The sequence below is a fragment of the Molossus molossus genome, unplaced genomic scaffold (genome assembly GCF_014108415.1).
Source record: "Molossus molossus isolate mMolMol1 unplaced genomic scaffold, mMolMol1.p scaffold_m16_p_3, whole genome shotgun sequence".
Lineage (NCBI taxonomy): Eukaryota > Metazoa > Chordata > Mammalia > Chiroptera > Molossidae > Molossus > Molossus molossus.
Window position 1 is genome coordinate 130,562,384 of NW_023425366.1, and position 16,435 is coordinate 130,578,818.

Genomic DNA, 16,435 nt, shown 5'->3' on the forward strand with positions numbered 1-16,435 from the left:
TAATAATTTGGACTAGTTCTGTGATATATGTTGTTAGTATTTTGATGAGAATTGCATTGAATCTATAGATTGTCATGGGTAATATGGACATATCAATGATGTTAATTCATTCAATCCATGAACAAGGTATGTGCTTCCACTTTTTTATATCTTCATCTATTTCTTTTTCAAATGCCCTGTAGTTTTCTGCAAATAAGTCCTTTACTTCTTTGGTTAAATTTATTCCTAGGTATCTTAATTTTTTTTTTTGGCCACAATGGTAAATGGAATTGTTTTTTTAGTTTCTCTTTCTGTTATTTATCATTGATGTATAAGAATGCCATCGATTTCTTGATGTTAATTTTATATCCTGGTCCTTTGCAAAATTCATTTTTTAAGGCTAGTAGATTTCTGATGGAGTTCATTATATTATGTATAATATTATGTCATCGGTGAATAATGACAGTTTCACTTCCTCTGTTCCAACTTGGATCCCTTTTATTTTTTTCTTCATGTCTGATTGCTGTGGCTAAGGCTTCCCGTACTATGTTAAATAAGAGTGGCGAAAGTGGGCATCCTTGCCTTGTTCCTGTTCTTAAGGGAAATGCTTTTAGTTTTTGCACTTTGAGTATGATGTTGGCTGTAGGAATTTCATATATGGCCTTTATTATGTCTAGATATAATCCCTCTATTCCCACATTGCTGAGCGTTTTTATCAGAAATGGATGCTGGATTATGTCAATGGTTTTTCGGCATCTATTGATACGATCATGTGGTTTTCATTCTTCATTTTATTTATGTGGTGTATCACGTTTATTGATTTGCGAATATTGTACCAGCCTTGCATCCCTGGGATGAATCCCACTTGGTCATGGTGGATAATTTTTTTGGTGTATTGCTGAATCTGATTTGCTATTATTTTGTTCAGGATTTTGGCGTCTATGTTCATCAGGAATATTGGCCTGTAGTTTTCTTTCTTAGTTGTGTCTTTTTTTTTGGTTTTGGAATTAGAATTAAGCTGGCTTCATAAAACAAGTTTGGAAGTCTTCCTTCTTCTTGAATTTTTTGAAATAGTTTGAGGAGAATGGGTGTTAGTTCTTCTTTGAATGTTCGGTAAAACTCCCCCTGAAGCCATCCGTGCCTGAACTTTTGTTTGCTGGGAGAGTCTTGATTACATCTTCAATTACTTTTGTTGTTATTGGTCTGTTCAAATTTTCTATCTCTTCCTGGACCAGTTTTGGGAGACTATATGTTTCTAGAAATTCATCCATTTCACTTAGATTGTCGAATTTGTTGCCATATAATTGTTCATAGTAGTTGTTAACGATCTTTTGTATTTCTGTGACGTCAGTAGTTACCTCTCCTTTTTCATTTCTGATTTTGTGTATTTGGGTTCTCTCTCTTTGTTTCTTGGTGAGTCTAGCTAAGGGTCCATCAATCTTGTTTATCTTTTCGAAAAACCAGCTCTTTGTTTCATTGATCCTTTGAATTGTTTTTTGTTTTTTGGGGGGTTTTTTTTGGCCTCTATGTCATTTATTTCTGCTCTGATCTTTACTATTTCCTGCCTTCTACTTGCTCTGTGGTTTTCTTTTTGTTTGCTCTCTAGTTCTTTAAGTTGTGAGGTTAGATAGTCTATTAAAGATTTTTCTTGTTTTTTGAGGTAGGCCTGAAGTGCTATGAACTTCCCTCTCAGAACTGCTTTCGCTGCCACGCATAGATTTTGTGTTGTTGTGTCTTCATTTTCATTGTTTTCCAGGAAGTTTTTAATTTCTTCCTTGATCTCCTTGGTAACCCATTCATTGTTTAATAACATGCTATTTAGCTTCCATGTGTTCAAATGTTTGTGTATGTTCTTGTTGCAAATGATTTCTAGTTTCATGCCATTGTGATCTGAGAAGCTAGATATAATTTCAGTCTTCATGAACTTGTAGAGACTTAGTTTGTGCCCTAACAAGTGCTCTGTCTTTGAGAATGTCCCATGTGCACTTGAGAAGAATGTGAATTCTGTAGTTTTGGGGTGTAATTCTCTGTAGATATCTATTAAATCTATTTGGTCTAGTGCTTCATTTAGAGTCTCTGTTTCCTTGCTACTTTTTTGTCTAGAGGATCTATCTAGTGATGTCCTCGGGGTGTTGAAGTCCCCTGCTATGATTGTATTGCTATCGATTTCTCCTTTAAAATCTGCCAGAAGATTTTTAATATATTTTGGTGCTTCTATATTGGGTGCATATATGTTTATCAAGGTTATATCTTCCTGTTGGATAGATTCTTTCAATATCATGTAGTGGCCTTCTTTGTCTCTAGTTATGGCCTTCATTTTGAAATCAGTTTTATCAGATATGAGTATTGCTACCCCAGGTTTTTTTTCTTTCCGTTTGCTCGGAAGATTTTTTTCCATCCCTTCACTTTCAACCTATGTGAGTCTTTTGTTGTGAGGTGGGTCTCTTGTAAACAACATATATATGAGTCATGTTTTCTTATTCAATCAGCTACTCTGTGTCTTCTTATGGGAGCATTCAATCCACTTATATTTAAGGTGATTATTGATATGTACTTATTTAGTGCCACTTTTGTTTAGTTTGGTTATATTTTTCTTCCTATTTCTCCTGCTAATTACAGCCATCCTTTTAACATTTCTTGCAGTGTTGGTTTGGTGCTCATGTATTCCCTTAGCCTTTTTATGTCTGGGAAGCTCTTTATTTGACCTTCTATTTTGAATGATAGCCTTGCTGGGTAGAGTAGTCTTGAATTCAGATTCTTGTTTTTTGTGACCCTGATTACCTCATGCCATTCCCTTCTGGCCTGTAGTGTTTCTGTTGAGAAGTCAGCTGAGAGCCTTATGGGGTTTCCTTTGTAGGTAACCTGTTGCTTCTCTCTTGCTGCTTTTAGGATTCTCTTTTTGACTTGAAATTTTGGCATTTTGATTACTATGTGTCTTGGTGTGGGCTTCTTTGGGTTCTTCTTACTTGTGGCTCTCTGGCTTCTTGAACTTGAATGCCTCCTTCCTTCACCAAATTAGAGTTTTCTGTCACTATTTTTTCAAATATATTCTCTAACCCTTGCTCATTTTCTTCGTCATTGGGGACTTCTATCATACAAATGTTATTACATTTCCAGTTGTCCCACAGTTCTCTTAAGCTGTTTTCCTGTTTTTAAATTATTTTTTCCTTTTGGTTTTCTGATTGGTTGATTTTTTTCTACCCTATCTTCTAATTTACTGAACCAGTCCTCAGCTTCCTCTACTCTGCTATTTAGACTTTGCAATGTGTTTTTTAATTTTGATATGTCATTCTTCATTTCTTCTTGGTGGTTTTTAATTTCTTCTTGGTGGTTTTTAATTTCCAGCTGGTTGATTTTCAACATTTCTATGTCTTTACTCATGGTACTCATGTCCTTACACATGCTGTTGAGTTTCTTCAAGATTATGGCTCTGAATTCCAGTTCTGTTAACTTACTTAACTGCACCTCATTTATCTCATCTTCGGTAGGTGTCTCTTATTCTTTCATTTGGCTTTTGTTTCTGTTTTTCACCATTTTGGCTATCACAGTGGGCTTTGGAGGCTGCCAAATTTTTCCTGTGGGTGTTGGTGTTCTGCCGCTTGTGGCTCCCTCTCCTGGATTTGGATGAGGCAGTGAGGACCCCCTTTAAACACCACTGTCAAGTCTTAACTTCCGTGGTTAAAATTGCTACCCAGGGAATGGTAGTTATCCTCTAGTATTTTGCCTGGAGGTCATTAGTAGTGGTCTCCTGAAAAACCTTGGTTTCTGAGTTGACTAAAAAACTCCCTCAGGTGCTCAGTGTAAGAGGATTTCCCAAGGGTGGGGCAGCTGCTGGTTGTTAATGGGCCTCAAATAGCATTTTAATGGCCAGGGGTGTGGTTGAATCTCCAAGGGAGGGGGTGGCTGCCTCTCCCCAGGGCCCTGGGAAGGAGTAAGATGACCACAGTCCTGCGTGGCTGCACTCAGCAAAAGCTCTGAGCACCCTCCAAATCCCGAGTGTCCCCACACAGTTCCAGTCTAGTCTGTCCTCCCTCTGCCGGAACCCAAGGTTAGTGGCTGCTGCCAATTTAGTCTCTGTCCGGGCTCTGGGCCCTGGAGCCACGTGGGACTTTAATCTCAGGACACTGCTCCCAACTAAGCATGGCCGAGGCTGCGGCAGCTCCCAGCGGATGGCGTAGCACCCAGCCGAGGTCACAGGACTCAGCCAAGGGCTCAGTTCCAGCCAAGCCAGCTGGTCCCAGCCGAGGGCATAGCACCCAGCGGAGGTGGCCTCTGGTCCCAGCTAAGGCCACAGGACCCAGCTGAGTATGCAGCTTCCAGCCGAGGCCGTGGGTCCCAGCTGAGGGCGTAACACCCAGCCAAGGTTGCAGGACCCAGCCATAGCCACAGGACCCAGCCAAGGGTGCCGCTTCCAGCTGAGGCCACTGGTGCCAGCCAAGGGCGTAGCACCCAGCCGAGGTCGCAGGACCCAGCCGAGGGCGCAGCTTCCAGCAGAGTCCTCTGGTCCCAGCCCAGGCCACTGTGGGCTGTGGGCTCCCGGCCCCCTCTCGCATCCTCGTAAGCCTTCCAGGATTGAGTCAGTGTCCCTGGTTATGTGGTCCTCCAAGCTGCCTTTTGGTTGCCCCTTCCTGACAATTTGTCTTTATTTTTGTTGTAATTCCAGTTTGGTCTTGGGAGATGGTCTGTGTAGCTTCCATTCACTCCGCTGCCATTTTTTCTCTTGATTTCTAGTTCTTTAAGTTGTGAGGTTAGATAGTCTATTAGAAATTTTTCTTCATTTTTGAGGTAGGCTTGTGCTGCTATAAACTTTTCTCTCAGAACTGCTTTTGCTGCATCTCATAGATTTTGTATTGTTGTGTGTTCATTTTCATTGGTTTCCAGGAAGTTTTTAATTTCTTCCTTGATCTCCATGGTAACCCATTTATTGTTCAATAACATGCTATTGAGCCTCCATGTGTTCTAATGTCTTTGCATGTTTTTGTTGCAATTGATTTCTTGTTTCATGCCATCATGATCTGAGAAGATGCTTCATATGATTTCAATCTTCCTAAACTGGTAGAGACTTAGTTTGTGTCCTAACATGTGGTCTGTCTCTGAGAATGTCCCATGTGCACTTGAGAAGAACGTGAATTCTGCAGTTTTGGGGTGTAATTTTCTGTAGATATCTATTAAATTCATTTGGTCTAGTGTTTCGTTGAGTGTCTCTTTTTCCTCGCTTATTTTTTCTCTAGAGGATCTATCCAGTGATGCCAGCATGGTGTTGAAGTCCCCTGCTATTATTGTATTGCTGTCAATTTCTGCTTTGAAGTTCTCCAGATTTTTAATATATTTTGGTGCTCCTATATTGGGTGCATATATGTTTATCAAGGTTATATCTTCCTGTCAGATAGATCCTTTCAATATTATGTAGTGGCCTTCTTTGTTTCTGGTTATGGCCTTCATTCTGAAATCTATTTTATCAGATATGAGTACTGCTACCCTAGCTTTTTTTCCCTTTTCATTCGCTTGGAAAATTTGTTTTCCCATCCCTTCACTTTCAACCTATGTGAGTCTTTTGTTGTGAGGTGGGTCTCTTGTAAACAACATATATGTTAGTCATGCTTTCTTATCCAATCAGCTACATTGGGTCTTTTTATCGGAGCATTCAATCCATTTACATTTAAGGTGATTATTGATATGTACTTATTTATTGCCATTTTTGTTTAATGCGGTTATATTTTTCTTCCTATTTTGTCTACTAATTATAGCAGTCTTTTTAACATTTTTTGAAGTGCTTGTTTGGTGCTAATGTATTCATTTAGCTTTTTTTTTTTTTTTTTTTTTGGTCTGGGAAGGTCTTTATTTGACCTTCTATTGTGAATAATAAGCCTTGTTCGGTAGAGTAGTCGTAGATTCAGATCCTTGTTTTTCATGACCTTAATTACTTCATGCCATTCCCTTCTGGGTTGTAGTATTTCTGTTGAGAAGTCAGATTATAGCCTTATGGGAGTTCCTTTGTAGGAAACCTGTTGCTTATCTCTTGCTGCCTTTAGGATTCTCTCTGTCTTTAATTTTTGGCATTTTAATTACTATGTGACTTGGTGTGGGGCTGTTTGGGTTCTTCTTACTTGGGGCTCTCTGTGCTTCATGAACTTGAATGCCTTCTTCCTTCACAAAATTAGGGAAGTTTTTTGTCACTATTTCTTTAAATATATTCTCTAACCCTTGCTCATTTTCTTCTTCTTCAGGGACTTCTATGATGTGAATATTATTACGTTTCCTGTTGTCCCACAGTTCTTTTAAACTGTTTTCCTGTTTTATAACTGGTTTTTTTTTTTTCCCCTTTCGTTTTCTGATTGATTGATTTTTCCTACCCTGTCTTCTAATTCACTGATCTGGTCCTCAGCTTCCTCTAGTTTGCTGTTTAGTCCTTCCAATATGTTCTTTCTTTCTACTGTCCTTCTTCATTTCTTCTTGGCAGTTTTCCATTTCCATCTGGCTGATCTGCAATGTTTCTATGTCTTTGCTCATGGTGCTCATATCCTTACACATGCTGTTGATCTTCCTTTACTTTAAGATCATGGCTCTGAATTCTAGCTCTGTTAAGTTGCTTAACTGCATTTCATTTATCTCATCTTCAGTGGAGGTCTCTTGTTTTTTCATTTGGGATTTGTTTCTTTGTTTCACCATTTTGGCTATCTCAGTATGTTTTGGAGTCTGCCAAATTTTCCCTGTGGGTATTGATGTTCTTCTGTTGGCAGCTCCCTCTACTGGGTTTGGATAAGTGAAGGAGGACCCACCTTAAACACCACTGTCAAGTCTTACTTTCCTGGGTAGAGTTGCAAGCCCAGGAATGGTTCAGTTATCCTCTAGCTTTTTGAGTGGAGGCTATTAGTAGTGGTTACTTGAAGAGCCTTGGGTTCTAAGTTGAATAAAAAAACTCTCTGAGGTATTTAGTGTAAGGGGATTTCCTGAGGGTGGGGCAGATGCTGGTTGTTAATGAGCCTCAATTTTCATTTCAATGGCCCACATGCTGGGGTTGAATCTCCAAGGGAGAGGTTGCCACCTGTCCCCAGAGCCCTGAGAAGGAGTAAGATGGCCACCATCCTGTGTGGCCGCAACTCTGCAGAAGCTCTGAGTGCCTTCCCAATCCTATGTGTCTCCACATAGTTCCAGTCCAGTCTTCCTTCCCTCTGCCAGAGCCCAAGGTGAGTGGCTGTGGCTATTTTAGCACTGTCTCCTGGCTCTCAGTTCTGTAGAGCCACTTGGGAGTTTAACCCCGAGGGTGATGCTCACAGGTAAGAGTGCTGCTGTTCGTGGGCTCCCAGCCCACCTCTCGCACCTCTGCAATCCTACCAGGATTGGTTCCATGTCCCTGGTTGTATGGTCCTCAAAAACTGCTTTTCTGTTGGTTTTTCCTGACAAGTTGTCTTTATTTTAGTTGTAATTCCAGTTTGTTCCTGGGAGATGGTCTGTGTAGCTTTCATTCACTCTGCCACCATTTTGGAATCTCACTGATTCTTTCCTGACAATTCTAATCTACTGCTAACTTATTTAATAAATTTTTCTCTTTGGTTGCTGAATTCCTCCTTGTTTCTTAAAAATAATTTTTATTTTTCTACTTATACTTTCTACTTAATGAGATATTGTTTTCATACTTTCCATTATTGATTTAATTATGGTTTCCTTTATATTTTAAAACATGTTTGTAATGGCTACTTTGATGTCTTTTCAAAATCTGACACCTGATATCTCTCACAAAAATTTATTTACAACTTAATAAGAATGTTAATAAATAATCACTGAAATGACTAAACTATTAACTTTAAGGGAATTTACAAAAGTTTTGTAAGTTTAATCTACAGGTGTCTATATGAGGACTCCCTCTGAACAGAGCTAAATACATACCTGAAAGAATAGATAAAGTAGTAGATTTTCCTGCCCCATTAGGTCCTAGAAGAACAGTGATCTGACCCTCATATAAATTCAAGGACACGTCTTTTATAGCTAGTTTTGTAGTGTTGTTCACTTGGAATGCCTGTGAGGGAAAAACCCCAAAATACTAATTTTATCTATACCTATCACTTTGGAGGAACAAGCACTCATATGAACCATACATAGAAGGAACAATATCACATAAGCTCATGAAGAAAAATAAATCAAAATATAAAATGGGAACTGTAAAAAGGAAAAACAATTTGGTAGCATAACAAAAGTTTTAGAATTTCACAGTAAGTCTATAAATATCCCCTAAGTAATCTCATCTATTCTTGCTTTTTTTCAGTTATCATTTTGAAGCTGATAACATTGCAATCTTTTTCAGTCAATGCCTTTTTCCTAATCTGAAGAATTTCCAATGAAAACATAGAACATCTAAAACTTAGATGTTCTATAGGCATCTCAAATTTCTTACATGTAGACTAGCAGTGCTTCTGTTTAAGATGCAAAAATATGGAAAGAGCATCATTCCCATTCTAGCAAACAATTACCTAAGTAATCTTCAATATTATAACTTTACTGGAACCTATCAGAGAGGTGAGTTTTCCAGTCAATCAACTAGCTTTAAATCTAAGGAAACAAAAATGCTTTCAAGGTAACATGATATATAAATATTTGCTTACCTAGAGCAGAAACCGGCACTATAAAAACCAGTGAGAAAATTTTGGTTAAATTTTTAATGAAAATGAAGTGAAAACAGCCTAAGTAACAATACTTAAATGGGATAGTTGGTATTCAAGCCCATTTAATTCAGACTTATATATTCCTTCCATTATATGCGACTGATCAATGAACAAAGACAAAACATCTTGTGTAACAACAACAACAAATATGCTGTTTGTTTTTTTAACTCCAAATGGCAGTAGGTGTCCTCATTCTGCCTTCTCCCTAGACCTGAGTGTCAGGCTCATGTAACTGCTTATTTGAAATCTCTATTTGGATGAATGTTTAAGTGTCTGTGTCCAAAATAAACCTCTTAAATCCCCAAAGCTTCACTTAAAAACCAAGTAGCCAAGCAAACTTCAAATTCTCCCCCATTGTCTCCAGTACCCATAAATTACTCAACTAACCACCCATTTACTCAAGCCATAAAACCAATAGCAATCTCAGTTTCTCCCTTCTCCCTCAATCATACATCCACCTGATGAGCAAGTTTCCTTCCCTTCTAACTCCAAAATATATTCTGAATCTCTGTACTTAGTTCTCCACTGCCGCAAGCCTAGTCCCTGCTGCCATCATCATACTTAAGCTAATATAAAATCCTCCAATTTTCTTTCTTTCTTCCAGTCATACTCACTGCTGCCAGTGTGGTCTTTTCAAAACATAGATCATGTCTCTCTACTTCATAAATGCCTATCATTATAATTATTGCCCGATATTTAAAAAAATAGAAACTAAGTATTACCATGGCCTACAAGGTCCCCCATGGCATAATGTGCATTATGACTACATCTCCAAATTCATTTCATATCACTCTTTCTCTGCTTCCTTCATACTCAAACATTGATCTCTTCCATGTTACTCAACATATGAAGCTCCTTCCCACCTATGAAATGATAGCTTTCAACTATTTTTTTCTGCTTAAATTTTCTGTACTAGATTTTCAACTCTCTGGCTCATGGTCACTGTTCTAATCTCAGCTTTAAGGTCACCATTGCAAATTGGAGTTACAATGAAGCAATCTTGATGAGAAAGTAGAATATAGAAAAATATTAAGGAGTGCTCTCAGGTAAGAACCTGTGCAGAGATGGGCTGGAAGGACAACCAGGCAGAGAGAGAAGATAAATTATAGTTCAGTTACTCTGTGGCCTCAGAAGACCCCATATGAAGCTCTGAGGTTAAAGTGGCCCTTTAGAATTATCCCAAGCTGAGGGACAGGGATTTTATGCATCCATGTTGAACAGTGATTGGATTTAGGCCACACCAAGGCAGGATCATGAGCTTGGGTGAGTGACTTCCTTCAGCCAAAAAAATTCCCTAAGTGACAGTTAAAGCTGTCTCATACACTCTTCTACACAGCTGGGGAAAATAAGTCTTTCAGTCCAGAAGGTGGCATATGGGAAGTAAAACATCCAGTCCATTTCTTGCAGTGCTTGAGTACTCTACCCCCACTTAAGTTCTGATAGGAGCTCCTCCAGGACTCTAGTGGTTTTGTTTTCCTGGGGGAAACTTACATGAGGGAATATAAGTTGAATGAATAATAGATCTCTGTTGTTTTTGTTTGAGAGGAGAATGGGGAGAAAGAGAGGAGGGAGAAATGTGGGTACCCTTTCTATTTTGATGTTTGTATCTTTTGCTGTGCAGAAGCTTAAAATTCTGCTGCATCTGATGTGTGAAATTTGGTTGACTACATTTTATTCTAGGATATTTACGGATTCACGAGTCAAATTTAAGTCTTTTATCCATTTTGAGTTTATTCTTGTGTATGGTGTAAGTTAGTGGTCTAGTTTGTTTGTTTGTTTATTCATTTATTTATTTGCATGCAGCTGTCCCGTTTTCCCAACACCATTTATTAAAGAGGCTGTCTTTACTCCACTGTATGCTCTTGCCACCTTTGTCAAATATTAATTGAGCATAATGTCTTGGGTCAATTTCCGGGATCTCTGTTCTGTTCCATTGATCTATATGCCTGTTCTTGTGCCAGTACTAAGCTGTTTTGATTACAGTGGCTTTGTTGTATAACCTGATATCTGGTATTGTGATCCTTCATATTTTTTAATTCTCTTTCAAGATTGCTATGATTATTCAGAGCCTTTTTTGTTTTGATATGAACTTTTGAAGTATTTGTTCTACTTCTGTGAAATATGTCATTGGTATTTTGATGGGAATTGCATAGAATCTATAGATTGCTTTGGGTAGTATGGACATTTTAATGATGTTAATTCTTTCAATCCATGAACAAGGTATATGCTTCCACTTTTTTATATCTTCCTCTCTTTATTTTTTCAATGACCTGTATGTAGTTTTCTGTAAATAGGTCCTTTACTTCTTTGGTTAAGTTTATTCCTAGGTATCTTAATTTTTTTTGCCACGATGTTAAATGGGATTGTTCTTTTAGTTTCTCATTCTGTGAGTTTATTATTGCTTTATAAGAATGTCGTCAATTTCTTGATGTTAATTTTGTTCCCTGCTACTTTGCCAAATTCATTTATTAAATCTAATAGATTTTTGATGGAGTCTTTTGGGTTTTCTCAGGTACAATATTATGTCATTTGCAAATAATGAGTTTCACTTCCTCCTTTCCAATTTGGATCCCTTTTATTTTTCTTTGTGCCTAATTGCTGTGGCTAAAACTTCCAGTGCTATTTAAGAGTGGCAAAAGTGGGAATCCCTGTCTTGTTATCATTCTTAAGAGGATTGCTTTTAGTTTTTGCCCATTGAGTATGATGTTGGCTGTAAGTGTTTGCATATATGGTCTTTATTATGTTGAGACATAATCCCTCTATTCCCACATTGCTGAGCGTTTTTATCAGAAATGGGTGCTGAATTTTGTTGAATGCTTTTTCAGCATCTATTAATATGATAATACAGTTTTTATTTTTCATTTTGTTTCTGTGGTGTATCATATTTTTTTATTTGCAAATATTGTATCATTCTTGCATCCCTTGGATTAATCTCACTTGGTCATGATGAATACTTTTTTGATGTATTGTTTGATCTGATTTTCTAATATTTTGTTAAGAATTTTGGCATCTGTGTTCATCAGGAATATTGGACTGTAGTTTTCTTTCTTTGTAGTGTCTTTATCCGGTTTTGGAGTTAGCATTATGCTGGCCTGACAAAATGAGTTGGGAAGTGTTCTGTCCTCTTGGATTTTTTGAAATAGTTTGAGGAGAATGGGTATTAGATCTTCTTTCAATGGTTGATGAAACTCTCGCCTGAAGCCATCGTGACATGGGCTTTTGTTTGCTGAGAGTTTCTTGATTACATCTTCAGTTTCCTTTGTTGTTATTGGTCTGTTCAAGTTTTCTATCTCTTCCTGGTTCCATTTTGGGAGGCTGTGTGTTTTTAAAAATTTGTCCATTTCACCTAGATTGTCCAATTTGTTAGCATATAATTGTTCATAGTATGTTTTGATGATCCTTTGTATTTCTGTGGTGTGTTGTTACTGTTCCCCTTTTGTTTCTGATTTTGTTTATTTGGTTTCTCTCTTTTTGTTTCTTAGTGAGTCTGGCTAAAGGTCCATCTGTCTTGTTTATCTTTTCAAAGAATCAGCTTTTTGTTTTATTGATCTTTTGAATTGTTTGTTTGTTTGTTTGTTTGTCTCTATGTCATTTATTTCTGCTCTGACCTTTACTGTTTCTTTCCTTCTACTTGCTCTAGGGTTTTTCTGTTTGTTTTCTTCCTAGATCTTTGAGTTGTAGGGTTAGAGTCAATTAGGAATTTTTCTTGTTTCTTAAGGTGGTCCTGTAGTGCTATGAACTTCCGTCTCAGGACTACTCTCACCACATCCCATAGATTTTGTGTTGTTGTGTGTTCATTTTCATTGGTTTCCAGGAAGTTTTTAATTTCTCCCTTGATCTCATTGGTAACCCATTCATTGTTTAATAACATGCTACTTAGCCTCTAAGTGTTTGGATATTTTTGTGTGTTTTTGTTATAAATGAGTTCTAGTTTCATGCCATTGTGGTCTGAGAAGATGCTTGATATGAGTTCAATCTTTTTGAATTTGTAAATACTTACTTTGTGTCCTAACATGTGGTCTATCTTTGAGAAGGTCCTGTGTGCACTTGAGAAGAATGTATATTCTGCTGCTTTGGGGTGAAATGTTCTGTAAATATCAATTAGGTCCAACTGATCTAGGTCATCATTTAAGGACTCCATGTCCTTGTTAAGTTTTTGTCTGGAAAATCTATCCAATGGAGTAAGTGGGGTGTTAAAATCACCCACTAAGATCATATTACTATTGATCTCTCCCTTGAATTCCTCCAGAAGTTTTTTAATATATTTTGGAATTTCCATATTTTGGTGTGCATATGTTTACCAGGGTTATATCCTCTTGTTGGATTGATCCTTTTAATATTATGTAGTAACTTTCTTTGTCTCTTATTATGGCCCTCGTTGTGAAGTCTATCTTGTCAGATATGAGTATTGCTACATTAGCTTTTTTTCATTTCCATTTGCTTGGTAAATTTTTTCCATCCCTTCACTTTCATCCTGTGTGAGTCTTTTGTTGTGAGGTCAGTTTCTTTTTTTTTTTATCCTTACCCGAGGACATTTTTCCATTTTTTTGTTCAGGTAGAGTGGGAGGGAGAGAGAGGAACAGAGAGAGAGAGAGAGAAACATCGATGTGAAAGGGACACATCGAGTGGCTGCCACCCGCACAACCGACTATGGCCAGGGACAAACTGCAACCGAGGTACGTGCCCTTAGCGGGAACCGAACCCGGATCTCTCAGGACCACAGGCCGACGCTCTAACCGCTGAGCCAAACCGGCCAGGGCTGTGAGGTCAGTTTCTTATAGACAGCATATATATGGGTCATGTTTTCTTATCCAATCAGCTATTCTATGTCTTTTGATCGAAACGTTTAAGCCATTTACATTTAAGGTTATTATTGATAGACAGTTATTAGTTGCCACTTTTATTTTATGATTGTTTTCTTCTTTCTCTGTGTTTCTTCTTCTTACAACAGTCCCTTCAGCATTGCAGTGCTGGTTTGGTGGTGTTAAATTCCTTTAGCTTTTGTTGTTGTTGTTGTTCAGATAGAGTGGGAGGGAGAGAGAGAGAGAGAAACATCGACGTGAAAGGGACATGTCAAGTGGTTGCCACCCACACCACCCAACCAGGGCTGGGGACAAACTGCAACCGAGGTACGTGCCCTTAGCGGGAACCGAACCCGGATCTCTCAGGACCACAGGCCGACGCTCTAACCGCTGAGCCAAACCGGCCAGGGCTGTGAGGTCAGTTTCTTATAGACAGCATATATATGGGTCATGTTTTCTTATCCAATCAGCTACTCTATGTCTTTTGATCGAAACGTTTAAGCCATTTACATTTAAGGTTATTATTGATAGACAGTTATTAGTTGCCACTTTTATTTTATGATTGTTTTCTTCTTTCTCTGTGTTTCTTCTTCTTACAACAGTCCCTTCAGCATTGCAGTGCTGGTTTGGTGGTGTTAAATTCCTTTAGCTTTTGTTGTTGTTGTTGTTCAGATAGAGTGGGAGGGAGAGAGAGAGAGAGAAACATCGACGTGAAAGGGACATGTCGAGTGGTTGCCACCCACACCACCCAACCAGGGCTGGGGACAAACTGCAACCAAGGTAAATGCCCTTAGCGGCAACCGAACTCGGGTCTCTCAGGACCGCAGACCAATGCTCTAACCACTGAGCCAAACCAGCCAGGGCTTTGTGTTTGTTTGTTTTTTAATCAGTGAAGCTCTTTATTTCTCCTTCAATTTTGAATTATAGCCTTACTGGATAGGGTACTCTTGGATTCAGACCCTTGCCTTTCATTACTTTATATACTTCATGCCACTTCCTTCTGGCCTGCAGTGTTTCTAGTGAGAAATCAGCTGACAGTCTAATGGGAGCTCCCTTGCAGGTAACTTTCTGTCTCTCTCTTGCTTCCTTTAAGATTCTCTTTGTCTTTAATATTTTACATTTTCATTATGATGTGTCTAGCTGTGGGTCTTCTGGGGTTCATCTTGCTTGGGATTCTATGTGTTTCCTGGACTTGTGTGATTTTTTTCCTTTACCAGTTTAGGGAAGTTTTCTGTCATTATTTCTTCAAACAGGTTCTCTATTCCTTTCTCTGATTCTTCTCCATAAAGTACCCCTATAATGCAAATGTTGTTACACTTTGTATTGTCTTATAGGTCCCTTAAACTCTCCTCCTGCTTTTTAAACTTTTTTTTTTTTTTTTTTCCATTTGCTGCTCTATTTGGGTGTTTTTCTCTACCTTGTCTTCTAAGTCGCTTCTTTGGCTTCTGCTAAACTACTATTGAACCCTTCCAAGTTATTCTTTCATAACAGCTATGTCATTCTTTATTTCCTCTTGATTTTTATGCATAGCTTCTACCTCTTTATGTGTAGCTTCTACCTCTTCTTTTAAGCTGAAGTAGTTCCCAGTGAGCTCTTCATAATTCTTATTAAGTTGCTTGTAGTTCTCACCTAATTGTTTGAACACCCTTAAAATCATTGCTTTGAATTCATTATCTGACCAGTTGTTTTCTTCCATTTCCTGTAGTTTTTTTTTTTTCCTGGTGATTCCTCTTTTTCTTTCCTTTAGGTGTTGTTTCTTTGTCTCCCCATTTTAGCTATCTGGTAGCTCTAGACCTGGTAAGAGATGTTTGGATGTGTAGGCAGCTCACTGTATATCAAATAAGGCTACTGTGCCTCCCAGACTGTTCTGCTGTGTGTTGCCTCTTGCCTTCTGTGGATCCTGGAAGACTGACTACTGGGGTCTGGTATTTGTGTGTCATGGTAGGTGCTGCTGCTGGATTACGTGGGCCCCTCTGAAGCTGTGTTCCCTGCTGGTCACTGGTGCCACAGGTTGCTCTAGTGCTCAGGTCCTGCTGGAGCCACACTCCTTGCTTGCACTGTGGGCAGCTGGGTCGCACCAGACCCTCTGGATTCCCAGCTCCCCATTGCTCCCTCTGGATTCCAGCTGTGTTGTACAGGCCCCTATGGAGCCTCAGTTCCCACTGCTGATGGCTTGGGAGTGCTGCTGCCCAGTGGGGCTCTGTTCTTGCTCAGCCTTTGCTGTAGTTTTTGGGGATGGTTCTCTGCTGCTGGTCTGTGCTTCTATTGCCTGGGGATGGATGTCTGCTCCCCAGCCTCTGTTGCTGGGGGTATATCTTGATTCTAATCAGGCTGTTACTGTAAGGGAGATGGTTCAGGAGTCCTGGACATTAGTGGTTTCCACAACAGGCACCTTGACAGCTCCACTACTGTGCACTGGTCTGTGTTGGCACAGGGTGTCCACTGGTCTGATGGTGCCAACTGCACTGGTGGGCTCATGTTGCTGGGCCCTAGCTGCTCCCACTGCCTCCTCTCAGGGGAGATCCAGGATATTCAAAATGGCAAGACCTCCATGCAGTGGAGGAAGAAGTGCCCTGAAGAGCCACATACTGCGGTAGCTGGTTACTCCCCATCCATAGCACAGGAACCTTCTGCTCCACGTCTTTGCACTGAACAAGTTTGGTCATCCACCTTCACGTCCACTCACACTCTCTCACACACTCACCCTCCCTCCGGTCCTGCCCACTGCCTCTTTCCAGTGTATTCTTGATGTCAAGATATTCTTCATTCCTGATTGGTCTTTTTGTTATGTTTTCCATGTCCTTGTTCATGCTGTTGTTTTCACTAAGTTCCTTGAACATCCTTATAACCATTACTTTGAATTCTATATCTAATAAATTGCTTGTCTCCATTTCACTTAGTTCTTTTTCTGGAGATTTCTCCTATTCTTTCACTTGGGTCATGTTTCTTTGTGCCCCCATTTTGGCTGCCTCTTAGTGTTTGTTTCCATGTATT

General features: G+C 39.1%; 1 protein-coding gene across 1 annotated transcript in view; it reads right to left on the bottom strand.

The window, feature by feature from the left end:
* Nucleotides 1-16,435, bottom strand: part of LOC118642185 (ATP-binding cassette sub-family A member 3-like) — a 223,145-nt gene that overhangs the window by 120,864 nt on the left and 85,846 nt on the right. Inside the window, exon 12 of the mRNA XM_036279777.1 lies at nucleotides 7,867-7,996. Within this exon, the coding sequence (XP_036135670.1) occupies nucleotides 7,867-7,996 (130 nt within the window). The remainder of the gene's footprint in view (nucleotides 1-7,866; nucleotides 7,997-16,435) is intronic.